The sequence below is a fragment of the Syngnathus acus genome, chromosome 8 (assembly GCF_901709675.1).
Source record: "Syngnathus acus chromosome 8, fSynAcu1.2, whole genome shotgun sequence".
Lineage (NCBI taxonomy): Eukaryota > Metazoa > Chordata > Actinopteri > Syngnathiformes > Syngnathidae > Syngnathus > Syngnathus acus.
The window spans coordinates 4,423,540-4,442,861 of NC_051093.1; the positions used below are offsets into that span (position 1 = coordinate 4,423,540).

General features: G+C 44.6%; 4 protein-coding genes and 1 long non-coding RNA gene across 9 annotated transcripts; 2 read left to right on the forward strand and 3 right to left on the reverse strand.

Moving 5' to 3' along the window:
- Positions 1-10: 10 nt before the first annotated feature.
- On the reverse strand, positions 11-5,308 carry LOC119125852 (zinc finger protein 391-like). 3 transcript variants are annotated; one of them, XM_037256773.1, is made up of 7 exons: positions 4,865-5,308; positions 4,341-4,450; positions 4,019-4,272; positions 3,777-3,891; positions 3,587-3,653; positions 2,666-3,010; positions 11-1,431 (listed from the first exon to the last, which is right to left on the reverse strand). In XM_037256773.1, the coding sequence occupies exons 1-7, from the start codon at positions 5,127-5,129 to the stop codon at positions 818-820; spliced, it is 1,770 nt and encodes a 589-aa protein (XP_037112668.1). In that variant the 5' UTR covers positions 5,130-5,308; the 3' UTR covers positions 11-817. The 3 variants fall into 3 exon arrangements, with proteins under 3 accessions (XP_037112668.1, XP_037112667.1, XP_037112669.1); XM_037256772.1 differs by having other exon boundaries at positions 3,587-3,698; positions 4,865-5,307; XM_037256774.1 differs by lacking the exon at positions 2,666-3,010 and having other exon boundaries at positions 3,587-3,698; positions 4,865-5,307.
- A 217-nt stretch (positions 5,309-5,525) lies between these two features.
- Positions 5,526-8,805, forward strand: vac14 (vac14 homolog (S. cerevisiae)). The gene has a single exon (XM_037256754.1). It carries the CDS (start codon positions 5,699-5,701, stop codon positions 8,042-8,044), a length of 2,346 nt encoding a protein of 781 aa, XP_037112649.1. The 5' UTR covers positions 5,526-5,698; the 3' UTR covers positions 8,045-8,805.
- Positions 8,806-10,252: 1,447 nt separating this feature from the next.
- trim35-13 (tripartite motif containing 35-13) lies at positions 10,253-13,792 on the forward strand. 2 transcript variants are annotated; one of them, XR_005098536.1, is made up of 7 exons: positions 10,253-10,800; positions 11,816-11,911; positions 12,010-12,240; positions 12,322-12,344; positions 12,416-12,534; positions 12,756-13,355; positions 13,554-13,792. XR_005098536.1 is itself a non-coding variant. In XM_037256834.1 (6 exons), exons 1-6 carry the CDS (start codon positions 10,591-10,593, stop codon positions 13,289-13,291), a joined length of 1,215 nt encoding a protein of 404 aa, XP_037112729.1. In that variant the 5' UTR covers positions 10,253-10,590; the 3' UTR covers positions 13,292-13,513. The 2 variants fall into 2 exon arrangements, 1 of the variants encoding a protein (XP_037112729.1); XM_037256834.1 differs by lacking the exon at positions 13,554-13,792 and having other exon boundaries at positions 12,756-13,513.
- LOC119125943 lies at positions 11,367-12,491 on the reverse strand. Its single transcript, XR_005098550.1, has 2 exons — positions 12,356-12,491; positions 11,367-12,194 (listed from the first exon to the last, which is right to left on the reverse strand). It is a non-coding gene; the product is annotated as an uncharacterized LOC119125943 (long non-coding RNA).
- slc27a1a (solute carrier family 27 member 1a) lies at positions 13,780-19,079 on the reverse strand. 2 transcript variants are annotated; one of them, XM_037256763.1, is made up of 13 exons: positions 18,918-19,079; positions 17,425-17,592; positions 16,953-17,347; positions 16,681-16,848; positions 16,031-16,100; positions 15,861-15,952; positions 15,672-15,781; positions 15,386-15,595; positions 15,189-15,315; positions 14,975-15,112; positions 14,730-14,894; positions 14,424-14,570; positions 13,780-14,346 (listed from the first exon to the last, which is right to left on the reverse strand). In XM_037256763.1, the coding sequence occupies exons 2-13, from the start codon at positions 17,589-17,591 to the stop codon at positions 14,189-14,191; spliced, it is 1,947 nt and encodes a 648-aa protein (XP_037112658.1). In that variant the 5' UTR covers position 17,592; positions 18,918-19,079; the 3' UTR covers positions 13,780-14,188. The 2 variants fall into 2 exon arrangements, with proteins under 2 accessions (XP_037112658.1, XP_037112659.1); XM_037256764.1 differs by lacking the exon at positions 18,918-19,079 and adding an exon at positions 17,811-18,197.
- Between the last annotated feature and the right edge of the window lie 243 nt (positions 19,080-19,322).

Consider the following 19,322-nt stretch of genomic DNA (forward strand, 5'->3'; position numbering starts at 1 on the left):
TTCTCTTTTCTTTAAAAAAAAAAAAAAGAAAACCACACAGTGTGTCCTTTAATTTCAATAACTCCTGTGACTGAAGTTTTTTAAAATATGGGTGCTTGTTGTTTCCCCTTCCTGAAATAATTTATATCACAACAGTGTTGTTGAACATGCTAAAATAACTCAAATACAGATTTGTGCTTGCATGCCCTAACAAAGCCCCCCACCCGAATGTTACAGTGTGTCCCAAATGTTATTTGGAGTTTAACGGAAAGTGCGTTCTTCGCTTCCGAACAAAGCACACTGACTGTATTTTTTGGAGGGATGTTTTATTTAATAAACTTTCTGACTCCCAAGAGAAGGCTGCTGATGACTATTGTGAAGATTAAAGTGATCTAATATACGTTTATAGCTGCAAACAGAAAGGCTGGAGATGAATGTCATTTCAAATTCGCAATGACAGCAAACGTTCCATCCACGTTTTACACCCCTATTGACATGTGTCAGTTTAGCGACTTCTGGCTTCACCAAGACGCCAAATTGTCTGTCTTCATTTTGATACAGTAGCGCTCAAGTCACCGTTACAGCTGATTTTGGCATTTTATTTGCTATTTTGAGCTCTTTCTGAAACACCCTAAAACGCCACAAAATGGCACCCAAGCTAAGAGAAAAGCAGTGCTTAGGCACCATCTTGTTGCCAAGGAACTATGAAGGGGATACTGTACCAAAGTCCTCATAGAAAAGTAGCGCTTAGGCGCCCCCTTGTGGCACATATCGGTCATTTCAATCCTCCAGCAACTCAGCTTCTACATAAACCTAAAGTGTCCACATTAGAGTCCCGCTAAATAGTGCCATTCTTGTGCCTCAGCAAATGACGCAGCAGTTGCGTCTTGGCCTCGAACTTCTTCCCGCATTCGCCGCAGCCGATGTGCGTTCGTATGAGGTGATTCCTCATGCTGCCCTTCTGCGCGAACCTCTTTCCGCAAAAGCGACACACGAAGCGTTTGTCGCCCGTGTGCACCACCATGTGGGTCTGGAGCGCCGACTGGCTGGCCCAAGTCTTCCCGCAAAGGCGGCACTTGTTGGGGGCCACCTCGCACTTGTGGTGCTTTAACTTGGCCTTGCTCTCAAATTGCTCCTTGCACACGTCGCACCAGTACGGCTGGTGGGCTCTTTGGTGCACCATCAGGGTGTTGGGGTTGTAGAATGAAATGTTGCAGCGTAAACACACGTATTTTTTTCCACTGGAACTTGAGCTCGTTTGTACTGTTAATTTGTCCTGCCCGTCTTCGACAATGAATTCGAAACATTCGTCCTCGGCGTCGTGTTCCGATTGAATGGCTCGCTCTCCGGTGCCATTAGTGTCATAAGGATTCTTACTGTCTGCCTCCATCGAGACGTCCGCCGGCCACGCTGGCGTTTGCTCCAGTTCCTCCGAGAGGAGCTCTTCGTTGTCTGTTAAAAAACATAAAATAGAAAGATGCTCAGATGTCGGACTGTCACAACACAAACAAAATTTAAGGCACATTTAGAAAGTACTGTGGACTGTGCTAAATCATTTTCAAAAGCATATCAGAACATCTGAAATTTATTTGGGGTGAATCAGACATTTTGTCCACTGAAATGAATGTGACCAGAGGGTGTGTACACTTGTGCAATCACTATACGTATCTCCTAAATAATTTCATTTTATCCATTTAGCTGCATGTAGATCAAGTTTTATAATGACTTAACTTAGTCTGATTTTTTTATATAATAAAACCTAGCATTTTATTAATTATATATATTTAAATTAATCACCCGATTAATCGTTTATCAGAATTTCATTCCACCAAATATTGGAAACAGCCTTAATAATATTATGTGTAAAAAAGACAATGGTTACAAAACATATGGTTTTGTAATAAAGTTTATTTTTGGAGCCTGTTGAACAAGTTGCTTACAAAAACTACATACAATGGAGCAAAACAACAGAGACGGGATTTGACGATTCGCCAACTTTCGCGGCCTGGTCCACTCACTGACACCGGGCGACTGGCCGAGTTTCTCCCTGATCTGGTCGGCCACGTGAGTATCTTCCATGCTGTCCGTGCATCTCCATCTTCCATTTCCCTGGACTGAGACGTGACGCAAAATGTGTGTTATTAACCATGACATCGATTTTTAAAAAATATTTTTCATTTTTTTGAATTTATGTTTTACTACTACTAGCAATACAATACTGGGGAGTGGAGTTTGTTTTTAGTTCAAATATACACAAAACATACTCATGCGGCACACATGCATCTGCCCTTTTCAGTACAATATAGCTATAATAATAAAAATAAAAGAATACGCACCAAAAACTTTTACATGTAGTCTTGATTTGAAGCCGATCGCCTCTCGATCACGCAACCCGTCACAAAAATTAAGGGTGAGAAGAAGTTTTATCTCTTTTTACATTTCGCTGGTCATTTAACTCGAGCGTAAATTGTTTTTTTAACATTAAAGTGCTGTCTGGGCAAACTATTTTATGGGTGGCAATTGAATTTCCACTATTAAATAAAAAATTGTATGTTGTCCACCTTCCCATAATCCTGACATGTAATGACGGGATAAATTCCTCCCTCACTAAAATGGAAAAAAAATCACATGAAGGTATTTTATCATACTTTCTTCCTCATTTATCAGACACGTAAGCATAACTTACCGACAGAGTCCATCACGGCCCCCAGCAGAGCGGCGGCGGCGTCCACGCTTGGCTTGCTTATCGGCGGCCTACGACCATACACGGCGTCCACCAAGTCGAACCAGCGCCACGCTTTGGTCCTGTTCTGCGCTTTTATTTTGCGATACTTCAAGCGCAGCTTCTTGCACTTCAACTGGCACTGGGCGCACGTCCGCCAGAAGCCCTTGGCGGCCATCCGCTGCGAGACCAGCTGGAAAACCCTCCTGTTGCGAGCCGCGCCAACGACCTCCCGCTGCACCTTGTCCTCGGCGAGGATACCGAGGAAGGTCTGCACTTCCTGGAAAGTCCAGGGTGCGCTGTTGTGTGCTGATGTTTTCCGGAAAAAGGCAACATAAACCGTTTTTAATTCTTTCGCCGCCAATCTTCACTTTTACTTCTTGACTCTTAGTCAACCGACTAAAGATTTGACTACTTTTCAAGATTGATTAATTAATCTTTTTTTTTTTTTTTAAATATGTTTTGATGGAATGGGAAAATCTTGCTGTGTAAGTCCTGAAGCACTTGTGCTTATTGCAATCAGGTTGGGAACTTCATATGACTTCAATTCAAGACCGATTGTATTAACCACATATTCAAACTAATTTCTGACCCTTTAGCCAATTAGGAAGTCGCCATGTTGTTACCAGACAGAAAAAGAGGAGTAAATGGTTGAATGTTTAAGTGTCTGCCTTGTGGCACCATGCTGCCCCTCAAAGGTACACCTTGGTACTACAACAGATATCAGGAGACTAATTATTCATGTGAGCTGTGCCATGTTTGTCATCAAATATAGCGCACACACTAGAAGAGCAAAATGAAGAAACTTTTTTTTATGTCTTCTCTCACGTTTTTTTAAAAGATCTGCTAGTTTGCTAAATATTGCCATGCCTGTATTTCACTTACTTTCTTGACTGAGTGTTTCCTGCGAGAAGCTGCCAGCAGCGCCCTCCAAATAATCTTCCACTTTGACCTGAATCACATCGACGTTCTCAGAGTCGGACCCGGTTATCAGAACCTGCGAAATGGAGCAGCCACAATGAAAATGTTTTCGTTTTACTCCCCCCCAAGTACAGGACAGCTCCAATGGCCTTACCTGGGAGAGTTCATGGTTGTGGCAATCTGCAGGACTGATGTCCTTTATGTAAAGCTTCCTTCCGTCAGGTGTAACTCGCACTTTGATGGTGAATGGACAACGTTTCGCATCAGGGCTACGATAAAAAATTTACTTTGCTAAGTAACAGTTTTTCCAGTATAACAAAAAAAATATATATATCACAATATCAATTATTCTGATTTGTTGTGGGGTCTTATCTCAGTGTAATTGTAAAAACTTACCATTTGCTGCCAAGGGCGCATGCAAAGTCCAGCTCGGCGAACACTAAATCGTCACTGAACGATTTATTCCTCGCCCGCTTTTTGGCATTCTCCACGGTCCTGGAGCTACGCCTGTAAAGCTCCACAAAATTGGACCTCTGCCATCTTTTAATGGCCTTCGAGAAAGACTCAAAACTGTGAAACTCAGTGCCTTTCTCCAAATCCTGTGCTTCGCACAGAGTGAAACAGTCAAGAGGCGTGGACATAACCATATCCTGCAGAGAACAAGAAAATCATTATAGCTGCAGCGTGAATAAAGAGACACGGAATATTCGACACTCACATCATCTACTTTCTGAACATCAATCTTTTGATTAACACGAGATCTGTCTTTCCACAGGTTAAGGCACCAGTCCTTTCCAAATACTCCCTCGATAACTGGAGAGACAGACTCTAGAAGAAAAAAAAAAACCAGACAACGATTTAAGAATATGTGTCTGTTTCTGTGTAAAATTATTAGCCATCCTTGTCATGGATTACTGCACATAATATTGTATTACAAAAGCTATTTGTGTCTGACAATAGATTGTTTAATGTGATCACTGCTTGTTAAGCTCCCTAAAGACAATTAAAAAAAAAATACTGTTATGTGGACAAATATGGAATGCATCGTATGTCTATCACAAAAATCCCCGATATCTGTAGTTTATATATATATATATTTTTTTGCTCACGATTACATTTAATGCAATAGTAATTATTGTTATTAAATTAATTATTAGTATGCCATTGGTAGTATTATTTCCAATTTAATGCCAAAGGTGTGCGTAATACAAGGAGCGTGCATGTAAACAAACGACCATCTACCGTTAACGTCGTCGTCCGTCTGGATGGCGACGGTACGGTGCCTCCCAGGTAGCCCGGGTGTCTCACTCCTAGCCGCTGTCAACTCGCACTGCAGCGTGTCAACCTTTTCTGTCAAGGCCGAGTTGAGCGTCTTGAGCCGTGACAGCTCCAAACGCAGCTCGACGGTGTCCTCGTCCACTACCTTGCAAAGCTCGACCATGGCGGACTCGGCCATTGCGTCCATGATGGAGGAAAGCTTGGAATGAAGAGCTATGTTGAGCTCCATCTCTTTGGAAAGTGTTTCTGAAAACGTCCGTACGTGTCACAAAAAGTGTCTTGGTATGTAAAATAAAACTGCTTTGGAGTAAAATAAAAACGGGTTTCGAGATGACAATGATGAAGGAAAGTCTGCCCCTCAAGTCAAGCGGAACCAAACGGGTAAGAGCAGACGTGACGTAATGACGTACGGCTTCTTCTTCTTCGGTGGTGTTTGTTGACGGTTAGCAAACCAACTGTCACATGCATTACCGCTACTGGAGTGTAGGACGGGAGTTAATGCAAGAATAAACAAAATAAAATACGCGTGTAAAAAGGTGGTTAGTTCATTACGTTATTCTTAATACATAAAATGAATAAGTACAAAAATTAAAAAAAATTGTATTCGCTAAACGTGACGTATTTCTTTCCGCCGGAAGCAACCGGTCAGCTGCGTCGCATTTACTCGCCGCTTCCTGGTTCTCTTGACGTCTCGTTACCCGTGACAAATTCTTCTAAATGCATTGTTTCTCTCGCTGTTTCCCCTAACCTTCAAAGGGACTACACACAAAGACTTTTGCTCGGATCTCCGCTGCGATCATGAACACGGAGAAGGACTTTACGCCGCTGACGCCTAACATCGTCCGGGCTCTCAATGATAAACTGTACGAGAAGAGGAAGGTGGCGGCCCTGGAAATCGAGAAGCTTGTTCGCGAGTTCGTGGCTCAGAACAACTCCACTCAGATCCGACACGTCATCCAGATCCTGGCCTCGGAGTTCGCTTTGTCTCAGCACCCGCACAGCCGCAAGGGAGGACTCATCGGTTTGGCCGCGTGCTCCATAGCGCTGGGGAAAGACTCGGGTCTGTATTTGAAGGAGCTCATCGAGCCGGTCCTCACTTGTTTTAACGACTCCGACAGCCGCCTGCGTTACTACGCCTGCGAGGCTCTCTATAATATAGTCAAGGTGGCCAGGGGTGCAGTTCTGCCCCATTTCAATCTCCTTTTTGATGGGCTGAGCAAGCTTGCAGCTGATCCGGACCCCAATGTCAAAAGCGGCTCAGAACTTTTGGACCGGCTCCTGAAGGACATTGTGACTGAAAGCAACAAGTTCGACCTCGTCGCGTTTGTACCTCTACTAAGAGAGCGCATTTACTCCAACAACCAGTACGCCCGGCAGTTCATCATCTCCTGGATCCATGTCTTGGAGTCCGTACCTGACATCAACCTGCTGCACTATCTCCCCGAGATCCTGGATGGCCTCTTCCAGATTCTGGGGGACAACAGCAAGGAGATCCGCCGGACGTGCGAGGTGGTGCTTGGCGAGTTTCTGAAAGAGATCAAGAAGACGCCGTCCAGTGTGAAGTTTGCTGAGATGGCCAACATCCTGGTCATCCATTGCCAGGTGGCGGATGAGACCAAGGTGACGAATGACCTCATCCAGCTGACCGCCATGACGTGGATGAGGGAGTTCATCCAGCTGGCCGGCCGTGCGGTGCTGCCGTACTCGTCGGGGATCCTCACTGCCGTTCTGCCGTGCCTCTCCTACGACGACCGCAAGAAGAACACCAAGGAGGCGGCGAGCGCCTGTAACTACAGTTTAATGAAGCTAGTCACTCCTGAGGACGACGAGGATGAAGAAGAGGAGAGAAGCGGAAGTGCCGAGTCGCCGTCGAGAGAAGACAAGGTCGACGACGGCGGCGGCGACGTGCTGAACTCGTCGCAGGAAGCAGCGGGCTTCAGCAGCATCAGCTTCTTCACCCCTGCGAGCAGCGACAGGTCTCAGGTGACCCTAGACTTGGACGGTATTGTGCAGGTGCTGGACCGCCACCTCCATGACACGTCTACGGGCATGATGACGCGTATCGCCGTGCTCAAGTGGCTCTACCACCTCTACATCAAAACTCCACGCAAGATGTTCCGTCACACAGACAGCCTCTTCCCCATGTTGCTCAAGACCCTCTCGGACGAGTCGGACGAGGTCATACTCAAAGATCTGGAGGTCCTGGCCGAGATCGCGTCGTCGCCTGCCGGCCAGACGTATCCGGCGGTGACCTGCGACGGGGTCGACAACGGACCCGCGCTCAAAGTGCCGAACAAGGCGGCCAAGACCGGGGGCGCCGAATCCTCCCCGTCCACCCCAAGCATGAACTCCTACTTTTACAAGTTCATGATCAACCTCCTGAAACGCTTCAGCGCCGAGAGGAAGCTGTTGGAGAGCCGAGGGGCCTTCATCATCCGCCAGCTCTGCCTGCTCCTCCACGCCGAGAACATCTTCCACTCCATGGCGGACATCCTCCTCAAGGAGGAGGACCTGAAGTTCGCCTCCACCATGGTGCAGACGCTCAACACCATCCTGCTCACGTCGGCCGAGCTCTTCCAGCTACGCAACCAGCTGAAAGATCTGCGCACGGCCGAGAGCTGCGCGCTCTTCTGCTGCCTCTACCGCTCGTGGTGCCACAACCCCGTCGCCACCGTGTCGCTCTGCTTCCTCACGCAGAACTACAAACACGCCTACGACCTCATCCAGAAGTTCGGCGGGCTGGAGGTGACTGTTGACTTCCTGATGGAGGTGGACAAGCTGGTGCAGCTGGTGGAAAGCCCCATCTTCACCTACTTGCGCCTCCAACTGCTGGACGTGGAGAGCAACCCGTACCTGATCAAGGCACTGTACGGACTGCTGATGCTGCTTCCGCAAAGCCAGGCCTTCCAGCTGCTCTCGCACCGCCTGCAGTGCGTGCCCAACCCGGAGCTCATGCGGACGGTGGACGGGCCCAAGCGCGCCGACGCCAAGGAACACGACGCGGAGCGCAAGCGCGCCCCGCACGCCCACGTGGACTACGGCGAACTGCTTCGCCACTTTGACTGCGTGCAGGGTCAACACCTAGAGGTACGGCACCAGCGCTCGGGGCGCGTGGCCGAGCCGCCCGACAGGAAGCTGATATGAGGTCGCCCCCAAACTGGAAAAAAACAAAACTTGATGACTGGAACCAAATATGAGATTAGGAAGCTTGTACATACACTGGCACGACAAGAATGTTCAGTTCACCTGTCTTTCGTTTTTGGTCCTCATTACTCTTTTTGTTGTTTTGGTTAAAGTGCATGAAAACTAATTCACTGTCATTTACTGAACTATCAAGATTTCAATACATTTCTCAATGTTTATTATTGTGGTTTGCAGTGGTGTTTTGACAGATTTTTTTTTTTTTTTTAGTAGGTGTTTGCCTTCATTTTTTTTGAACTTTTTGTGACAAAGTCTTACACTGCTGCCCTTTGTGAATGAAAACAATGTTGTGACTCGCTGTAACACAATCATGAGTTTTTCTGTCAGGCGGTACGAAGTATAGTATGAAGTCTTTTTTCCCCTCCTGCTTCTAAATTCACTTGTTCCATTCCATGTATTTCAAGCGAAACATTTCATGCCATTGAGCACAATGATGATTTATTGTCATGTGAGCTATGCGTCACATGTTCAGAGCTGTGAGCCAGCTTATTCTCGGTATGCCTTTTATTCTTGTTACACACTGCTAGTTTTATAGCAACAGCTGGCCTAACATTCACTCTTTGTTTGTCTTTTTAATGCTAATATATTCCCTGGCTTTTGGCGTTATTCGTGTGTAAAGTTGCCAATAAAGCTAGAACACACGTGATGCTCGACGTGCCCTTAACCAAAAAGCAAATAAAACTCGAAAAAGACAAGTAGAGCTAGTTCTGGTGTCATCTTTTTCTGTTACTCTTCATTCCGCGCCTAATCGCGATGCTCAATATTTTTTTAGCGTGAGTAGCACGTCATCAACAACACTTGGATTCAGTGGATACAAAGAGTCTTCTGCTCAAAGATGTGACTAAAAAAAAGTCGGGAAAAACCAACAAGAACAGGAAAAGGTTATTTAGGCTTCATTTGAGGTAACTTAAAACAAATTTGGCGGCGATTGGTTAATTCTGAACACCCAAAATGCTGGTTATGAGTGGGTGTGTACACATTTGCAACCACAGATTTTAATGAGGGGGAATGCTTTATATTGGTTCATTAATAAAGTGTGTACATTTGAAACAGGGGTGTGTAAACTTCTTATACGGCATCCACTCTTATGTATTGCATTTTATTACTATTTGCTGATTGGTTGGCAGACATCACATGGTTCCATTGTGACCTCGGGCTGGACAGTATGCATCTGTTGACTCCCGTCAGTTATCATGTCGGCTACATTATCTCTGAACTTTTGCCCCGTCACCCGTGCGGACAAGACGACAAATTTGGTCCGCCAGGATGAGTACAGATTAAGCTTTCACCGACAGAATGCACTCCAAGTAGCCTGATTGGACACACGCAGAGTGGAAGGCTTCCATTACTTGTGCGTCATCACAAAGGAATGCATTTGGCACTGGCGAAGCCCTAATAAAAAAAACAAAAAACCGCAGGACCTAAAATTAGGACTAAATAGTTTCTAGACGACACCGTGCATTGTTTTTGCTTCACCTGCCTGGTTTTAAAGTGGCGGGCTCATCCTTAAATAGCACTTTGTATGCTATACACTCCATTAGTGGTAAGAATTTGAACCCCACCGCCCAAGTGTCCCATCTCTACGTTAGCGTCCTATTTTGGGGAGCGCGTCAGTTCTTGTAATTTGCTTCCACAACAAAATACTGGATTACACTGAGTCAGGATAAGAATCTTTCGTTTCAATGGGCTTTTTAAAAATATGGTTGTCGTGGTTTTAAGGTAGAATAAGACTTGAGATTCTCATATTTTGTTGACCTAATTTATAAAAAGTCCCTTATTTAAATCCCATGTTTTTGTGATCTTAAAGGATTATGCTAACAAATATAAAATATATACATATGCAACACAGGAACACATGAAATTCTAAATGTTTATTGTAAAACCGACAGCGCTCGGGTGTGTCTCGCTGGCTTGTGACACGGAAATGGATTTGTCATGTCTGTATTTATATTTATACATTTTATTGAGCGCGAATACTCAGCACATTTCACCAACAACAATTAAATCCCTATTAATCTGCGTCTCACATGAGCGACGAGTAGCGTGTCGCCAGCTTTTTCATCACTCTTCTCAGATATCATAGAAGCAATCACGGCAAATATTCCAGCGTCATCAATTCTTCCCTCCGCTGTCATAGCCTGACACGCTACCTCGTGAACAAAGCCTCGGTTCTATTTTCATGCGCCGTGTTGATTCGAGAACGTGCGATGCGCGTAGTCGGACAACGCCAGCCGACATGAGATACGCTTTTGGGAGCCGGGGTCTTAACACTTATTTCGGGGCTTAAAGATGGAGGTTGTCCTGAATTTAGGGGGGCGTGTCGGTGTGGGAGGGGCCAGCCCCTGCCTTGCTCATGGTCGCCGGACTACCTCACTGAGAGGTTGACCTCGCCGGACCTAACTGAGTGACTACATTGGATCTCTGACAGGCTTCCCGGAAAGACAGCTAGGCAGGACGCAAAGCGACAGCTCAAGATTCCTTTTCGATCCATGGACCAAATGGTGCTGGGGAGGGCCCGCGAGGCCTTCGCGACAGACAGCAGGTCTAGGAGCGACCCTGATGCGTGCGGCGAGCACGGGCAGAAGCTCACGCTCTTCTGCTTGGAAGACCTGGAGCCCATCTGCGGGGCTTGCGCTAAAGGTGGGGCCCACGGGGGGCACAGGCTTTACCCCATTGGAGAGGGGGCACATGACTGTAAGGTAAGCGGGGCACATGATGAACGTGGGAGCATATCTGTGAATGGCACACTAACATATGTTTAAATGATGCACAGTGATTTATTAGACGTGGACTTATGCAGTCTTTATATGCAATTGTACTTTTTCAATTATTTATACTTGGATTTTAATTAGAATTTGTATTTGTACTCATTCCTCTAGCATTTGTTTATACTTTACGATTTGTCTTTTTTATGTAAAAAATACTATTTTGTATTTATAATAATTTAATTAAATATCATATTATTATTACATTTTTGGTATAATTTTAAATTGTTTGGATTTTTTTTAAAAACATTTTAAAATATTCTAACATTAATATCAATACCATTTCACTTTTTTATAAATTATTTAAATGTGTATTTTTTTATTTTCTTAGTTGTTACATTTCCTTATTTATATTGTCTGGTATTTTAGTTTTTATTTTACTTACTGATTTTTTTTAATTTTAGAATTACAAGTCAATCAACATTATCTTGATTTTGTATCCTTTTTATTCATATATATTTTCCTTAGACATGAATAATTGTAAATAATTATACTATACAATTATGAATAATAATAAAAATAAAATATAAACTCACACTGAAGTACTTTTAACTGCATGTATCGTGGCATCGATACAGCTATCAATCACACAGCCATGGCATTTCTTGAATATGCATGATGATGGTTATCAGAGATTATTGCCATTCTAATAATAGATTGATATTTTAGGGTTTAGCGTGGCTGCTGGGGTCCTGAAATCCGAGCCCCTGTTCACTTTTTTTTTTTAATGATAGCTCATCCCATTCTGCCTGCTGGGCCTCTATCAAGAGTGAGACATGCGCCTACTAATGTGAAAAGAATACTCACTTGGTCTGAGCAGCGTGAGTTGAGCTTTATGCTTGTCACCAGGCTGTGCTTGAGCCATTCACACAGATGTGACCCATTTATTTGGCGCCGCCGTCCGCCACCAGCAGCTTACTGACCTTGCGGTCAACTGACTTTCATATAGGAAGAGCTGAAGGGAGCCCTGCTGCCTTTGAAGGAGAAGTTACAGCAGTACAAGGAGGCCAAAATTGTATGCGAGGACATGCAGGAGCACGTTAAGGTACTCATCTTTGAGTTGGGTGAAATACAGTTCAGTCAGAAATGTCAGAAATTTGAAGAGGGACATTTAAAGCTTTGAGGCGCGTCTCTCTTACGCAGATCCAGTTGGATAACACGGAAAGGCAGATCAAGATGGAATTTGAGGCGCTCCACCTATTCCTGAGGGAGCAGGAGGAGGCCAGGCTGTCGGCCCTGAAGAACGAGGAGGCTACAAAGAGCCTGATCATCCAGCAGAGGATCGACGATTTGGACCAAGAGTTGGTCTCGCTCTCCAGAGTGATCAGCTTAGTGGAGAGGGAGATGGAAATGCAAGATATTCACTTCCTTAAGGTAGGGATGGCCAATATGAAAAAAAAATTAAAAATTGCCTCAAAAAACGATGTGAGCAGCTGTGGTAATTTTTGTTCACAGAATTACAAGGACATAATAAGGAGGTGAGACTCACTTTTGTTAAAGTTATGAATCAAACGGGGATGTGCGCTTGACTAATTTTCAATATTTGCAGAACCTGGATAAGCTGCTGCGAGCCAGAAGAAATGTTTGATGCTCTGATTGACGTGGCAAAGCATATCGGCACACTGAAGTACCAAGTGTGGGAGAAAATGAGGAAAATAGTTAAATATAGTAAGTTATTCATAAAAAAATAGCAACTCCTATGTCACAATTGGTATATATATATATTTTTTTTTAAATTAGTTGTAATAATATTTTTTATTGATTTCTATTTATTTTCAGTATTTTAAATTTGACAACAGAGACTCTCCACGCTTCGCTTCGTAGTTACCAACAATTTCCGATACTCGGAAACTAAATTACGTTAAGTCTAACAAAGTGTCCACTTCAAGGTCCCGTCATCGTGGATCCCAACACAGCTGCCAACTGCTTCATCCTGTCCGAGGACCTGACAGTGGTCCAGAATTCAACACAGAACTTCAAAGTTCCCAACAACGCGGAACGTTTCGACATCAGCGCCGAGATGCTAGGCGCCGAGGGCTACACGGAGGGTCGCCATAACTGGACCGTGGAGGTAAAGGACAACACCTACTGGGTGGTTGGCGTGGCCAGCGAGTCCATCAACCGCAAGGGCAAGCACGTGCTGACGCCAGCCGAGGGCTTCTGGACAATACGCTTTCGCAACGACGAGTACAAGGCGTGCACGGCGCCGTGGGAGCCGCTCAACATGAAGTCTAAGCCGGACATGATCAAGGTACTGCTGGACATGGACCGAGGCAAGGTGGCCTTTTACAGCCCTCCGGAAAGGGAGCCGCTCTACACCTTCACCGACGTCTTCACGGCCAAAGCCTTTCCTTACTTTTGCACCGCTTGCAAAGAACACCCGCTGACGATCCTGCCCGCTAGATTGACTCTTTCGACCGACTGATCACTCCTCACGCGCGAGCATCCGCACGAAGCTAAGACAACAGCCGAATCAGACGAAGAATCCAGTCTTTGTTCTTACACAAGAGACAATTGTGGGCATGCGGGGTCAGCTACCATCAAGTGGAAAAAAGCACTCGTATTGAGTTTGGTTTCATATGCAGTAGGCGTGGAACGGTTAACTTGAAATAAAACAAAAAGATTCCAGACAAGGACGCTACTTTAACTTACTAGTGTCCAACTGCTCTTTCTCAATCATTTTTCAGGCACCTACGACTCACACACAGTTTGAGAGCCACGATTTTAAAAAAACATGAAACTAACTCAAGGCACATTTTATAGGATAGGATTTTTAATTGGAGTTCGCACAAGAGCTGATGATTTCTATATTAAATCTTTGTCAGCTGATGATGATGATGTCACTAAAGGTTTTAGACATGTTACATGTAATGAGGGCACCAATAGGTGACATATTATAAAAAAAAAACGTTTTCATAAAATTCCACTTCTTTTTTTTTTTTTACATAAGGCACGTTATTAAGTGTTGCTTTTGAGTCATGTGGACATGATTTTTTTTTCTCCATCTAGAGCATTAAAAACATTAGTATTTGACCTTGCGACCCCTTTCATGGCGTTGCTTAACACCACGAGATTAACTGCTACCTCCTTGCGACAAAGTTGACCAAGCCACCGGATTTTCCTCTTAAATCAGGATGGCACTCAAGTATGTGCAGCAAAAGCTCGGTGAGGTGGAAGAGGTTATCAATGCCCTCATGTGATGAGGCATCTTACTCTTACAGTGTTAAAAAATAAACAAAAGGAATCACCTGTAACAGTGGTCCCTTGGTGAGTAGTCTTGTCAAATCTGCTCCCTGAATGGTTACAATTCCAGACTTCCACGTCATAAATGCACTCGGGCCTCCGTTATGGCAATAAAGAGCTCGTCGTCTACAGGAACGTAGCGGCCGGCTTTCACGTTTAAGAAGTAGAGCCGGTCGCTTGTGAGTCGTGGGTCGTAGCCTTCCCTCTGAAGCCTTGTTTTTTGGATTTTGAAGGTACCTATTGGGGAAGTGGAAGAAATGATATTCTGTAAGACTTTGTGCTTCGCAAATGGGAGCTTTGTGGTGGTGGTTTACCCGTGGTGTCGACGCTCGGCGAGAGTCGTAGGAACACCGGCCGAGCGTACGGCGGGAGAGCCGTCTGGACCTTCTGCAGGAAGGCGTCGAGGTCGAACGTGCCGTTGCCGTCTGCAATGGCGGCCATGCCTGCCTTCCCTTCGACACCTGAGGAGATCGAGTATTGGGATACAATGCTACACTTTCAATTTATCCAACTCTTGTCTAGTCAGGTGCGCCGCAGGGTTCTGTCCCGGGGCCCCTACTCTTAATCTACTTTTCCCCCTCAGACCCAAAAAGTGATTTTCTCTTTTACGTTGCGCTTACCTGGCACCATCACACCGTAAACGGCCACATCGATCTGATCCAAGAGGCTGCTCAGTATGCCCTCTACTTCAATGGTGGACACGTTCTCTCCCCGCCAGCGAAACGTGTCGCCGCTGCGGTCGCGGAAATACATGTAGCCTAATTCATCCATCACCAAGACGTCGCCTACGGGAGACACAAGACAATCAAGGCTCAACTCAGAATATAATGTTGTCAATAATGAATATTAGCGGAGTGCTGCTAACCTGACAAATAGGCTGAGTCATTCTTCTTGAAAACATTTTGGGCTATTTTCTTGCTGGTGGCTTCGTGGTTCACGTAGCCGTCAAAGCGCCTCAGAGGATCCTGTTGATTGATGCGGCCAACCAGGAGCCCTGGCTCACCTGGAAAACACAGACGGAATACAGTGGGTATCGTTCAAGTGGGTTACCATATCGAGGGAAGAGTCGTATGACTTACCAGGTTGACAGGGCACGCAAAGACCCCGGCTATCCCGGACTAGCTCCATCGTGCTCTCGTCCACTTTGACCAGACGGATGGGGTAAATGTTGGGCAGAATGCGACTGTTGAATCCACAGGCACCCACCTAGGAATGAAAACTCACTTAGATTCTTTCATTTTAGCAAATAATACAAAGACCCGGTGGGAATTCTGACCTTGCCGTCCAAGTTGGCGATACTGCAGTTGCATTCGGTCGCTCCGTAGAACTCGCCGATCTGTGTCACGCCGAAACGCTCGGTGAAGGCTTCCCACACGCTTGGACGAAGACCGTTTCCAACCGCCAAGCGAACCTTGTGGGCCTTTTCTGACGGACGCACCGGCTGAGACAGGAGGTAGCGGCAAATTTCACCGATATACTGAACCACCTGCAAGTGAGATGAAATAATTAAGGACGCTTCAATGGAATCTAAACTTTATCTCCTTGAAATATAAATCTCTTACGGTGCAGTTGTACTTGATACAATCATCCCAGAAGCGACTTGCGGAGAATTTCTTCTTGACGACGACAGTGAGGCCATTGAGCAGACACTGGCCGACGCCCATGATGTTACCTGGCAAAGATGAAGGCTTAGGCATCACTTGCACTTCTTGGTGGGGAAAAAAGTGCTGACAAAGCATCGTCTATTATACCTGCAGAATGATAGAGCGGAAGACAGTCATAGATGATGTCATCCTGGCGCATACGAAAAGCGTAGTAGCCGAAAGCAACAATTCTGTAGTACCTGTAGAAACCACACATGCTTTCAGCTGTTAATGTTTTTTTTTTTTTGAGGGAGAACATTTTGTCGAGGGCAACATACCGACTGTGCACAACAATAGCAGCCTTGGGTAGTCCTGTGGTGCCAGACGTGTAGATGTAAAATAAACAGTCTACAGGGGAGAAAACAAAAGAGCCTCCAGTTACAGATAAGAGCAAGTAAGAATCAGAGCAACAACAACGGACACCTTTTAAACACTGAGCGTGAAGCTCATTTCTGATCCTAACCAACCTGATCACTATTAAAAGGAACCTCAACATCTTCAGCTCTGCCTTTTGTCGTGTCTTCAGTGCCACTGTGTCTAAGCTGTGCATCATGGCCGACCACTTTTTTTTTTATAAACCTTTCCCAGCTAATCTTCATTCCTCTCCATTCCAGTGATTGTCTCCAACTTTCTAAACATTCACTCCACATGCTCCCTGCTCTCACTGTCATCTGCCAACATTTTGCTCCGAGGGGATTCCAGTCTAAAGATAATAAAATATAAATGCATACAAATTTGGTTGCAAAAAGATTGAAGAAACAAAATATAGATATTACAGTGGTGCCTTGACATGTAAATTAAAAACTCATACGTTGAGCTAAATTGACTTTCCTTTGACAAAACATTCTCTGTTCTATGTTTAGTTTGTATAACCAAAAGTATAATCAAATTTAATGAATATAAAAATGAATGTGCCATTTTTATTTACCATTCATGCCTTTATGCTTAACACAAGGCAAAGGGGAGTGCCTCGGAGTAGACGCTAAAATTGGATCCAAGTGCGTTGCTCCCAGATAGGCCTCGTGATGAGTGCTGAGGTCTCCGGTACAAAACCTCACCATGGATTGACTGAGGGAGGTGCTGATCTCTGAGATGGCTGATAGCCAGAATAAATAGAAAAAGGAGCTCATGTTAATTATTTAGCTTAAAAGGACTCATTTTCACATTAAAATATATTCTTCCATTTTTTTTTTTTTTTACCATCAGCAAGCTCGGTTCCAAACACAATCGCCCGAGATCGAGACACCCCAATGCAGTGCAGGAGTGAGTCCTTGCGAAGGTTGAAGTTGATGAGAGCAGCTTCCACGCCGACTTTGGCCAAGCCCAACCAGAGGGCCACCTGCAACGGTCGACTCTCCATAAAGAGAGCCACTATGTCTCCGGTGACCCAGCCCTGACTTCTGGCCCAGTGAGCCACCGAGTTGGACAGTTGATCCAGCTGAGTGAAGGTCCACGATTCCCCCGTGGCCTCGTAGATGAGCGCAATCTTGTTAGGGTTGCGTTTCACCGTCTCGGCGAACATGGTGAGGACGTTGCTTCCGTCACGCATGTAGCGCCACAGAGCCACCTTGACTCTTAGTAGTACGCACAGACCTCTGACAAAGAGAACAGATGTGGAATTTTACAAGAAAGCCATCAAAATGAATTGAAAAATACACAAAAGTAGTCTTACGTGACATCTCTTTTGGCGGTCCGTGCTGCCACATAGAAATACTTCCAGCGACTGGTGCCCAGGTACACCGCGAGTCCCGCCAGCAGACTCCAGGTCCAGGACAGTCCGAAAAGACGCAGCAGCCCAATGGAGCCCAGAGAGGCTGACACACTCGCTGCATTGTGCATTCTAAAAGATTAGATGGCATTTGAAAATATGAATGGACGTATTGATAATGGACTGATAGATGCTGATATAAAAACGACAAATGGATAAACAGTATTAGATCAAATCCAGATTTGTGTAAAATGACAATAATAAAGAATGATGGACTTTTACTTTTCCCAAACTTAACACGAGTTGAGGTTAGTTTAATTCATGCGTACTATTACGACACATGAACTTACCTCAAGTAAACTCAGTGTCACCTTTCACCCAATAACCCGGACCTAACCAATGCGGGTCACGATATTATAACCTGTTTCCGATAATTAGCGATAAGAGATAAGTGGCCCTATTTGGTAACAGGCTTTTTCCCCCCTTCAATAGTTGTGACACTTTCGGACGCCGGTTCGCGTGGTTGCAGTACAAAAAAAAATAAAAAAGCTAATCGACACTTCAAATGGCGCCCGACGCAAGAGTCCCGGAACCAAGTGGGCCGTTAAAAATCAGGAGTCCATCGTTTCTATCTTCGGAAACTACATCCAAATGTGCATTTTTAAGTTTTTAGGGTGGTCCTGCCTTTTTTCTCCTCTCTGTACTCCATGTTGAACAGGGACGTCGCGGTTTAAGCCCGCCCCGTCATGGCGTGAGGGCGACGTACAGAGCTCATCTATTGGTTGATTTAGATGCTAATCAAAGAAATGCTCTGTTCCTATTGGATCATCGAGTCGGATTTGCTTGTGGTTGCTGAACGGTACCAATGGCACAGATTAAATACCGTACGAAAATGTTGCGTAAATATGCTGAACATCCTCTGAAATACTTTGCTCCTTTGGCGTTATATGCTTGCTGAATAGAAAAACGACAAAATTGAATGAACTCTATTAAAACCGTATTTTGGCGAATTATTTACGATCCGAGGTAATTGCAAAATCAACATTAATTGTTTTATCAAATTGTCAGAAGGACATATTTCTTCTAAAAAATAAAACAAATGTTATATTTAGTAGAGCAATTTGCACAAAAATGTCAGTTCTATCCCGAAATAAAAAAGTGAAAAGAGTTTTATGATTCTAGTGTCTAGTTCTAAAGCTGCAAGGATGACCATTTTTATTTTTGTAAAATGATTGTCAAAACATCATGGTGTGCATAATCACATGCAAAAAGCGCGTTGTTAGAATGCAAACTATCTCATCACAAACGCTGCACGCACGATTAGGAAATGATTTCAGCAAACACTAACACAGGAAACCAGTGTAAAAACAACCTCTTGCTCTACAATTTCAACATCACTCACAGATACGATCACATTTTCTCCCTTGACACCTGAGCCTGACTGTATCGGAACATACCTGTACTCTTGTGGCCCAAGAAAACAAACCCCAGAGTCCAATAAGGAGTCATATGTGGGACATTTGTGAACAAAAAAGACACTGCAGTTTGTAGTTCATTTACAATTTTTCCCTAAACAAGATGGGGCAGTTCTGTAGTCAAATCGTATTACGTGTTCCACCAGGTTAACAAGTTCTCCACCTCAAGAATGTCTTTTTGTTCAATCACACCTTTGCAAATCACACCACGCAGTCAACGGTTTCTATTGGAAGGGTGTCACTGTCTTGCTTGTTTACTTTCTGCATTTTAGCCCTTTTGTTGGGAAGCAAGCCAGAAGTGTTTCTGTAGGCTGATCTGTTTCGGCTTTTTCTTTTTTTTCTTAAATTTTAAAGTTAAAGATATGTGGTACATGAGTGTGAATTATT